General features: G+C 37.6%; 1 protein-coding gene across 1 annotated transcript in view; it reads right to left on the bottom strand.

The window, feature by feature from the left end:
• Positions 1-11,594, bottom strand: part of rcl1 (RNA terminal phosphate cyclase-like 1) — a 41,729-nt gene that overhangs the window by 28,738 nt on the left and 1,397 nt on the right. Inside the window, exon 2 of the mRNA XM_041224584.1 lies at positions 44-115. Coding sequence (XP_041080518.1) covers positions 44-115 — 72 coding nt within the window. The remainder of the gene's footprint in view (positions 1-43; positions 116-11,594) is intronic.

Below are 11,594 nucleotides of genomic sequence, written 5' to 3'. Positions count from 1 at the left end.
GACTACCCTTAATTATGTAGAAACTTGTATGAATGTAAATAACCTGTTTCATTTATCTCAATTCTGGTGCCATTGGTTATCTTGTCCATCAGCCTTACGAAACTTGCTTCGAAATCTGCAACAAGAGAAAACAAAAATACCGTAAGTAATACTCAACCTTCTAAAAATAGAGGCTCTCAATTTATAATATTTTGAATTCCATCTAGTTTTGAACCAGAGCCAGGACCCACTTGTCAAGCACACACATTTAAACATTGTTTGAAAATACTCCATGTGTGTCCACCCCCCTGAAATATTTGCTATTCCATCAATTGTTCAAGACCTCTTTAATAATCAAACTTCTGTGTAATAAGATAGAAACATGTTGGGGCTCCCAGTTCAAACAAAAATGGATAAACAATTGTTACTGCAAGTGTACCTAGAATGAGCCTTATAAAAAGGTGCCAACTTAACATCATCATCAGTTCATAATATATCCAAGTTTTCCTACAGACCATAACTTCAGCTACTATGATCCTTGTGTGGCCCTATAAAATCCTTTTTTTGTTGTGTGTGTTTTCTGAATGTTTTTTTCTGATCTTGTTTTTTTGTTTTAAAATATAATAATTCAGTATTTCCATTAAGTCAAAATTGTTTTTGACAGTGATAACAATTAAGTAGCTTAACAATAACAGGGCTCACAATTTTGGTAATGGTACTTGCCCTTCGGGCAGTCCATTGTCGACATTTGGTTGTCAAAAAAAAAAAAAAAGTCAAGTTGCCCATAACTGACCTATGGACTGTGATTTGTACAAAGTACACTACTCAACATAGTTACAGTATCTCAGGGTATCTCACGCCAAGGAAATGCATGTACATGGATTAGGGAGTGGTTAACATGTAGAAAACACAGTATTGATTAGAGGAAAAACCTCAAAATTAAGTGAGGTAACCAGTGGAGTACCACATGGATCAGTATTAGGTCCTCTGCTATTCCTAATCTACATTAATGATTTAGATTCTGGTATAGTAAGCAAACTTGTTAAATTTGCAGAAAACACAAAAATAGGAGGAGTGGCAAACACTGTTGCAGCAGCAAAGGTCATTCAAAATGCTCTAGACAAGATTCAGAACTGGGCAGACACAATGGCAAATGACATTTAATAGAGTAAAAGTGTAAAAATTTGTATTATAAATATCTTATGGGAGATACTGAAATTGAAGAAGGAATCTATGAAAAGACCTGGGAGTTTTTGTCAACTCAGAAATGTCTTCATCTAGACAATGTGGGGAAGCTATAAAAAAGGCCAATAAGATGCTCAGATATATAGTGGAAAGTGTTGATAAATCAAGAGAAGTAATGTTAAAACTGTACAATGCATTAGTAAGACCTCATCTAGAGTATTGTGTTCAGTTCTGGTCACCTCGGTCACCAAAGGATATTGCTATTCTAAGAAGAGTACAAAGAAGAGCGACCAGAATTATTCCTGTTTAAAAGGCATGTCATATGCAGACAGGCTAAAAACTGAATCTATTCAGTCCTGAACAAAGAAGACTACGCGGCAACCCGATTCAAGCATTCAAAATTCTACAAGGTATTGACAATGTCGACCCAAGGGACTTTTTTGACCTGAAAAAAGAAACTAGGACCAGGGGTCACAAGTGGAGATTAGATAAAGGGGCATTCAAAACAGATTGGGAGGCACTTTTTTACACAGATAATTGAGGGTCTGGAATCAACTCCCCAATAAATTTGGGGGAAGCAGACACCCTGGGATCCTTCAAGAAGCTGCTTGATGAGATTCTGGGATCAATAAGCTACTAACAACCAAATGAGCAAGATAGGCTGAATTGCCTCCTCTTGTTTGTAAACTATGTTCTTAAATACTTTTTCAACATCAAAATTCGATACGTTTTCCAGATTTCCATTTGTTTTTACCAGACTTGTGTTTTATTTAGTTTCTACTAGTTTTTTGATAGTTACCTACATAGGCGGGCAGCCGCAGAGCATTATAGCTTTTTGATCCAGAGCAGAAGTTGCTCCTGGTTTTCTAAAAGTATTTGTCAGAATCTGGAGGTGCATATCTAGCAAGAGACAATGCAGGTATGCAAAACAGAAGGAAGATACAATCAAGACAGGTCCAATATTTGAGAACTACATTGCAATATTTACAAAAAGAATATATAAAGTTGTATACTGTAAGTATACTTATGTCAAAATAGGATAGAATAATGGTACCAATAGCATATTAAAACCAGACAATTTTGGCACAAGTATACTTGCAGTAGGTTACTTTTTCAAAAGGGATGATATTGGATTCTGATCCAAACTTCTTTATACTCTCTTTTAAATTCTGAACACTATGGGAGGTGAAAAATAAAAATAACAAATGTGCACACATTATAAATTAAAATGTGCAAGTGTTGTATATTACGCATATGTCAAATACTTAATACAGTACACCATCGCTATAACAACCCTGTTTGGGTCCAAAGCCTTTTGTTCGCTATAGTAAAAGGACAATCCAAAACGAACAATATAAGTTAAGGAAGTCACCTTGGATAAAGGCATTAGCGAAATTATTAATATTAGTACTGTTTTATTCTTTGATTTTCTTTATTACAGTATTTGTCATTACTAGCCCTAAATAATAATAATAATAATAATGTGAATAAATGTAGAATTACAAGTACAGTACCTATTTGTGACATGCTGCATCCACAACGCACCAATAAAGTTTGTTTTGTTTCAATTACAAATGTTAATTTAAATCTTGGTTCCTTATTTAAAAAAAAAAACAAATGTTGCTTTACCGTGCCGGTTGCATAGAGCTGTACGAGCAGACATCAGCAGCAGTTTTTTTTTTTTTTTTTTAAAATCAATATTTAGTCGTATAATGAAGGCCACATTAGCGAGGATGTAAATAGTACATCTACACTCGGCTGACGTTTTGGACCCGACACGGTTGCTGCACTCCGTACTGTAAGTTACAAGCAAGCACCATACATTTATAATAAAATTACAGGTACATTTTATTAATCACATTGAAGAAATGAAAAAAGCGATGTCAACATGCTACGTGCTAAATCGGTGATAACTATCGTATTCGATTTTTTTTTTTTTTTTTTTTTTTTTCCTGGGTTGGGAAATAACGTTAACAATTTAATAAAGGTAACAAGATAACAAAATGTTAATCTTGGTGAGCAGTGTACAGCAGCTTGTAATTCTAGTCTGTAACTAGGTTTAAAAAATCATAGCCTTCAATATAAAAGTATATACTCTGGCTGTCGTATTGTCCGTTTTACCCTGCGTTTCAGTGAGCAGACACAGTCACGCAACATACACCACCAGCGCGCTGACTAGATTGGATTTTTTGAGTTGTCAGGGGTATTACACTGGGCAATTCTTGCGGGATTTGGTCACAAGCAATGTTTACGTGTACGTCACCCCAGAAACCCCTCAGGCATTACCAATGAAAAAAATTGATCCCTCTATAACGCATTTTACCGGGATGATGTGAGAGGGGAATCTCCATTGAGAAACCGCTGTTTTGATTAAAGCACAGAACGTTACCTTGTTATAGAGTAAAAAAATCTGATTGCCCGTCGGGCAAGCAGCCAAAAAAAAAAAAAGACTACGTTCGACGTATTTTTTTTTGGGTTGTCCCAGAAAGTTAGGCAAGTGATTTTGCGAGCCCTGAATAATGTGGGAGGAAAGTAAACAGGTCATTGAAACATCCCCTTCCATATAGTGTGGTTATTTCACTCTAGAAAACCTGTAAAGAAAACTGTATTTTATACTTTAAGAAAGCACATACCAAATATAGTAATATATTTGATACAGCTTCAGATAAATCGTGAAATTTATCCACGACAAATGCTACTGGTCGCAGTCCTTCTGGGTATTCCTGATTTAGTACAGCACCTAATCCATTCATGCAAGATGTAAAGCCAATACCAGGGCCTTGAAAAGGCAGTGAATGATTTTCTGAAAGGCTTCGGTGCACTGATCATTCCTCCGGTCTACAAAGGGCTCAGACTCTTTAAAGTAGGCCTTTTCAATGTGTTTGAATGCGGCTTTGTTTTTACACTGGGCGGATGGATAGCCTTTGGTAAGTTCTGTCAATGGTCTGACAACGGAGTAGTAGTTTGCTACAAATCTACGGTAACAGCCACAGAAGGCTATGGCCACTGCTTCAACCTTTGCAGGGTCAGTTGCTACACCGTGTTCAGAGACGATATGGCCAACGTATTTGACCTGAGGCTGACAAAATTGACACTTGTCAATGGACACTTTTAGATCGCACTCTTCCAGCCGATCTAGAACTTTTAAAAGTCTCTGTGTTCTTCCAGCGTCTTACCAAATATGATTATGTCATCTAGGTAGGCGAGTACTTGGAGAAGGTTCATATCTCCTATGGCCTTCTCCATTAAGTGGCTGGAGCACCTGCGATACCCTGCGGCATACGTTCAAATTGGTAGAAACCAAGAGGACAAATGAATGCTGTCTTCTCCTGGTCTTCCTCTGCCATAGCTATCTGATAATAGCCACTGCGAAGATCTAATATGGAAAACCACTTGCTACCAAACAGTCCAATGCGTCATCAATGCACAGCATAGTGTACTGGTCAGGTGTGGTCCTCCGGTTCAAAGTGCGATATTCTATGCACATTCGTACTGATCCGTTCTTTCTTGCGTACAGGCTCACAGACTCCTTAATAAGGCCTGCTGCTAACAACTCTTGCAAATGACAGCGTACGTCTTCAATATCAGCAGGAGCAAGCCTTTGCGACCTCTCCCTAAAAGGTCTCGAGTCTCCGAGACGAATGGTGTGTTCCGATTCCGATAGCCAGTCCCACGTCCCACTCATGAGTTGAGAATAATTTGGCTCGTTCAGCCAGTTTTCTGCTCAGTCTCTCTTTCCACATCTCTGGAATAGGTGATGTTCCAAAATCAAACAGCTGGGGATCAAGGGCAGGTAACTGTTGATCCTGTCTTTGAGCCAGAGTTAGTGTCTGTCTTGTATAGGTGGACTAGCACTGTCCCACTTGGCAGTGTGGTTTCTTTCATCGACTCATTCCGCACTCTAACAGTAAGACTGTTTACATCAATGGTTGATGCGGTCAGGACTCATGGTTGTAGTAACACACCCTGGGGCAGCGTTATGGTGGTCAGTGTCTCAATCATGAAGATGCCTTTCCCAAAGGTTTCATACTCCACAGATAACATTGCACTCGCTTCTGGGAGCAATAGTCAATGGTCCTGAGCCTAACCATTTTACTTGACCAATGCAGTCATCTTGCCGATTACTCTTTGGTTCCTGCTGTTTTCTGTAAGCCTGAGAACACAATGGGTGGATAAGCAGAAAAGTAACAAAGTCAGGGCCCACTGTCTCTTCAGAGTTTGGCTAGAAGCTGAAACATACTACCATTAATCCCAGTTACGACAGGTACTTGCTCAGGACTACGTGGTTCGAGGCCAATACCGGGCCTCGGTTGTGAATATTTATGCTCTATTTCTAACAAAATGACAAGTATAACATCCCAATGATGTCTCTAATTTATGAATACAGAAACACCAGACTCAATGCAAGTGGCGGAGCCATTGGTTCCCAGTTGTTTACTTAGTTATATCTGTTTTATTTATTTTTTATGCAATGCCTCCACCTATTCTAAAGGAGATTTGAAATAAAGTAAACCCCCAATAGGAAATATTATCTAATCCTAACTCAGTATTCATTCACACACCACATAACTAGCTATGGATGGAGAATCAATTCTCAATTCTGTATCTTAAATAAGATTTGATTCTATATTTAGAATCGTATGCAGTCGACTCCAGCACCAGAATCGATTCCAACTCATGGAATCGAATATTTTAAATATAAATATTGAACATGAAAATTTGTACTTATTTTTCTCTTATGAAAGCACAACTGCTGTGTGCGCCGCTGTGCAAGAAATCAAAACCAAAACAAAATTATGAGTTTTCTACTCTAGCACATGAACCAGAGAATGAACCTTTTAGTATGCAAGTACATACGACTCCCAGAGTTCACTTCGGATTCTAAGCCTGGCTCTACGTTTACAGGGGCTCAACACTGTCACACAGTGGCGTAATCTGATTTCTCACCTCATTCTCATGACATGGGGCCACACTGATAATCGAGGTAATACTGGTAGTAACAGTACAAGTTAAATTCTGAAAATGTCGGCAGTATCTGGAAGCAAAACTAAGTCCGTTTTGTGCTCTACTTTGCTTTTGTTGACAATGCACAAAAGAAAGTAAAATGTGTCATCTGCAAAAAAAAAAAAAAAAAAAAAAAAAAAAAAAAAAAAACACAAACACGATTACAGTAAAACGACCTTGTCAATCTGGAAACACTGCAGGATTTTTCACCCAACTGAAAAAACAGAATATTTAGAGTCAGATTCCCAGATGTGTTTCTTTAAATCCTCCATAACACAATTCAAAAGTATAAAGTAAGAAACAATCAAAACCCTAAATCAATAATTACTTTTGCACATGTACCATGAACTGAGAATGGTTAATGTAAAGACACCCAAATTAATACCTTTACTGTCATTATTTTTTTGTTTACTTTCAGCAACCAGTTTGCCCCCCCCAAAAAAAAAACGCAGGATAAAAAACTGGTTGAAATGATAAAAAAAAAGTAAAAAACATGCAGCCATTTTCCACTGTTGAAGATGCCAGCTTCCGAGGATTTGTACATGCTCAACCCAAGATCTCAACTGCCATCCAGACCCGAAGTTGTGCGACTGACAAAGTCAGTATCAAGAGACAAAAACAGCCCTGACAAAGGAGTCAGAGGCATTTCATCAGAAATACTGTCTGTTCCATTCAATATTTGTGTTACCACAGATATGAGGACATCAATTAACATTAATTCATTTCTGGCTATTACACACCATTATGTTTTTCCAAATGGACAACTGAGGAGTAAACTTCTGGATGTTCACAGGTACCAATTATTTTTTTATTTATTAAGTTACCTTGTATTAAACCCTTGCTTGCTATTTATGGGCAATTTTTTTAACTTAAATTATATATGTTTTAGGTTCACAGAACACCGTACCTCTGGTGCTACTGTAGAGTGCCTTCATGGCATTATTCAGGAATGGGGTTTGACTGGGAAAAGTCAAGCGTGCTCAGCCTCAGCCTGTACATATGCCATGCTTTGCACACACACTTAACCTAATTGTAAAAGACAGCCTAGGTGCAGTACCTGAACCAAAGAACATCAGATAGCATGTGAGGAAGTTTGTTGGATACTTCAAATCAAGCACAGTTGCAAAGGAGAAACTGTCAGCTTTACAGCAAGACCTGAAGTTCATTTAGGAGGTGGAGACCAGGTGGAATTCAACATTCCTCATGTTGAAGCGTTTTCTGCGGTTGAATGAGCCCGTTTCAGCTGCACTCGCATCTCTTGGTGCTGGATCTCTTCCTGTCATTTTCCACAATGACTGTATTGCCATAGAGCAGACCATTAAGGTATGTAGATTTTAAAATTTGTAAAAGCTCTGTAAAAATCTGGCTACCTCACACAAAATTTAATGCTCATTGTTGTAATGTTTGTTCTGTTAAATTTCAATATTACATGTATAGAAAAACTTCACCTCTGCCATAAAATGATAGCTTCTGTTACCACATTTCCATTAAAGTACAGTTCAAACATGTAACTAAGTATTGACAGTATATATTTTGTATGTCTGTTTAGATTCAAGCCCTTCTTTGCTGTCACCAAGGAGATGTCTGCTGAGAAATATGTAACTGCACCAAAAGTGGTTGTTTTAGTCAGAAATTTACAAAAAATTACTGCCACAGCAGCATGATAAAGGAACCACTGCTCACAGCCTGGCTGATGCATTGAATGTGTCTTTGGAAAAGGTGTGGAACATACACAGGGAGTTATAACATCTAGAAACATGGGGATATATGACTAAATGATTCTCATGTTTAAATCTCTCTGGTTTACAAGCAACATTATACAGCAAGCATTTGTGTTCCTTTTTCCCCTAATGTTTTACAGATTTCTGGTAATCTCCACCGTTCAAAACCTTTGCATTTGGGAATGACAAAAAATGCTGATAAGGCCTTTAAGGCTATGACAGCAGAAGCATCACAGCTGGCTGAAGATAGTGGCACTCAGGCTGTTGTGACAGGAGCATGCAGTACCCTATCTGATGATGTATAGAAAGACCTTGATGCCAAGGTTTGTATAGCTAAAGTCTGTACTACAATGTTTATATGTTGTTCATGCTACATAACTAAAGGACGTTCAAGTTAACTAAACTTGTCAATGTCTGATCAACAACTGATCAATATCTGACATCAAAACAGTTATTGACTTGTGATGCAGCACATTTTTTAGTGATATGAATTCTATTCTGTTTGGAAGGTAACACAGCAGAATCCAAAGAGAGACCGAGGTGAAAATGTACCTCACACTCCCCAACACAGACAGGAAGCGATGTCCTCTGGAATTTTGGAACTCTGAAGGTGTGAGGTTCCCCCACTGCTGAAGATGGCCTGGACGTACCTCTGTATACCTGCTACATCGGTACCAAGTGAGAGTTTTCTCCCAGTCTGGGGAGCTTATTTCCAAAAGAAAGTCCAGACTCAAGACAAAACAAGTAAACATGTCCCTTTTCCTGTGTTACAACATGCAGGTTTAGAGAAAATGAATTCAAAGCAGAGGGGTTTTGTTATTTGACATCAGTAATGTTAACTGGATTAAAAAAAGGTAAACGCTGGAAAACACCGGAAAGGGCATTCCAATAAAAGTGTTCTCAGAATTACCCACACACAATAGAACTACTGGTGCTGTAAGATACAAATGTGCTCTCTTGCCAATGATGTTGAATTCTGTTTTATTTTTTATTGGGCTTCCAAGCCAAAGGCTGGGAAACCTATTGTTATTGTTAAGATTTATTTTCTTTTTTTTTTTTTTTCAATTATTTTTTTTTTTCTTCCCAAAACTTTAAACTGCTGCTGCTTCGAAGCTGTGCAACTGATCAGGTTACATTTTGCTGCTGCATCCTTGCAATTGGTGCCGCAACGCATTTTTCGATTTACTTGACTAACTCCAAATTTCACAAGCATCTTCCCTGATACTGTATCAATACAACTGACTTTTAAAAAACCGTGTTGACCGGAAATGAAAATGGCTGTTTGACGTATTTTTTTAGAAACCTTTCGAAATCATCTTCTTGGGAACCAGTGAAGCGATTGATCTGACACTTGGTACATATCATCAGCATCCAAACCCGCATCAATTTTGCGAAGCAGAAATTTCTGCGATAAATTTTAATGTCAAAACGGTTGCCACAAATCTTATCAAAATGAGCCCTTAACAGCAAACTGCTGCTATTTGAACACCGTTTGACCAACCAGTAACAATCGAATACACATGTCAAAATGGTTCAGTTTTATAACACAAGATGGCCGCCAGGTGTATGTTTACGTCTGAAATTTAAAACTGCCTCAGTTGACAAACTGTTTACTTGACTAACTCGAAACTTCACAAGCATCATGGCTGTCTGGCACATTTAAAAAAAAAAAGAAACTTGGAAAATTATCTTCTGTGGAACAGCTGAAGTTGCTGATTTTAAACTTGGCATATTGAGAACTAAACACGCTTAGACAGGTACTGATACTGGGGCTTGGGAGCCGTAAAACTGCCTGGCAGTTTAGTTATTATTATTATTATTATTATTATTATTATTATTATTATTATTATTATTATTATTAATACTTTCAAAAAACTTAGGTCAACCAAATGTTATGCAAATGTTACTGGCAGTTCTAGTTAGGCTTACAAGCCAAAGGCTGTGAATCTTATTGTTAAGATTTTTTTTTTTTTTTCCCAAAACTTTAAACCGCTGCTGCTTCGAAGCTGTGTGACTGATCAGGTTCTGACTATGTAACAAGCTGGATATATTGGCTGTCAGAAAAAATTTTGCTGCTACATCCTTGCAATTGGCACCATGACACATTTTTCGATAAAACCTTTTGAAATCTTCTTCTTGGGAACCGGTGAAGCGATTGATCTGAAACTTGGCATATATCACTTTAACAAGTATTCGAAACTTGATCAAAGTATTAGAGTAGTAATTTTATTTTGAATACTCGAATATTCGGACTGCAGTAGTGTAAAGCAATTTTATGCAGACCACCAGTTAAGCATGCAATCTGCATCTATGACAACAACTAACAGGGCTGCACGGACCAGAGGAGGCAGTGCCACAATAAATGTCTTGTTTAAATATGTAAAATTGTTGAGATACTTTTGAATATTGTTTCAAAATTGCATAATGCAACAAAAATAAATTAAAAGGGTTAATGCGTGGCCGAAGGTTTCTCACTGACAATTTACCCTTCCTCAGTTAAAATGGCAAGTTTCTCAGTATCTAAAAAGCTTAGGGAACGCTCGGTTAGACCCTGTTCAGGCTTCGGTTCAGTATCCCAGCGGCGCAGTAAACGGCACATAAGAATTGTTTCTTAACTTACATGCAGTGTATGTACCTTAAAAATGGTCCTCGTTTGTCAACTGTTTATTTGATTTTTTTAAGTAGCCTACATGTTAAAACAATCAAGCTATCTTTTTTTTTTTTAAATATTATTTCAGTACATGTTCATTGTGCAGATTTCAGTACACCCTAACTTACTGTATTTAGTACTACGTCTTAAAATATATTATGGAAAGTAATAATTTGACATCTGGTTGTCAACATGTTGTTGCTAATCATGCTGTTTGCTCAGTTTTCATTTTGTTCATAAAGTTTCTTCAAAGTCTTTTTTTGTATAATGAACTACTGAAATCAAGTTGCTCAATGTCAGCATCCATTTGTTTTATTTTTACAACTTGACATTAAAACCAGAGTGTAGCTGGCCCATTTATTTATTTATTTTAAGGAGACCAGATTTTAAAAGCTAGGAGATGCCCATAAGGAGTTTGGCCAACTCTGAGCTCTGTAGTGTACAATGAATTGCATTTAAGGAGCAGAAAAGTCTAGGCTTAAAGCAATTGGGTATCACCAAACACAATGGCAACAAAAGTGTAAAGGATGAAAAAAGCCTGCTTTGCAAAGGGCTTTGTTATTTATATGTATTTATTGCAAAGGAATGCATTTTTTTAATGTGTAACGTAAATGCAGTATTTCTTTATAACCTTGCTTATAAAACAAAGTAATTCGTCAAATGGCAATACTTTGAAAGGTTCAATAAATGGTATCACCTAAAAAATAACCCCTCGTATTTTATGCTTACACTTTCCTGTTTGGTCAAAGATCTCGGTTGTTAATCAAGGCTCTCGGGGATGCAGGGAACCGCGTCCTTTACGCACGCATCGTTTGTCGGACACTCTGTTCTACAGCTGTCTGCGACGTGTCTGTCCATTAACACGTGACCAGTATTTGGTCATGTGACCTGAGTTAAAAGACGTTTGGAGTTTTGTAGACTACAGAGGTTCACATCATGTGCTTTTACAGCAGCACTTATTGGTCTTGCAGAGTATTTGACATTTAGGGTGTGGGTAAATCATGCAGAAAATCAACTGACCAGACTGCTTACACACCCATTAGTCTGGCTGCTTG

Source organism: Polyodon spathula, chromosome 2 (genome assembly GCF_017654505.1).
Source record: "Polyodon spathula isolate WHYD16114869_AA chromosome 2, ASM1765450v1, whole genome shotgun sequence".
Classification (NCBI taxonomy): Eukaryota; Metazoa; Chordata; class Actinopteri; order Acipenseriformes; family Polyodontidae; genus Polyodon; species Polyodon spathula.
The sequence above is the reverse complement of the archived record's forward strand: the minus strand, read 5'-3'. Positions and strand labels throughout refer to the sequence as shown.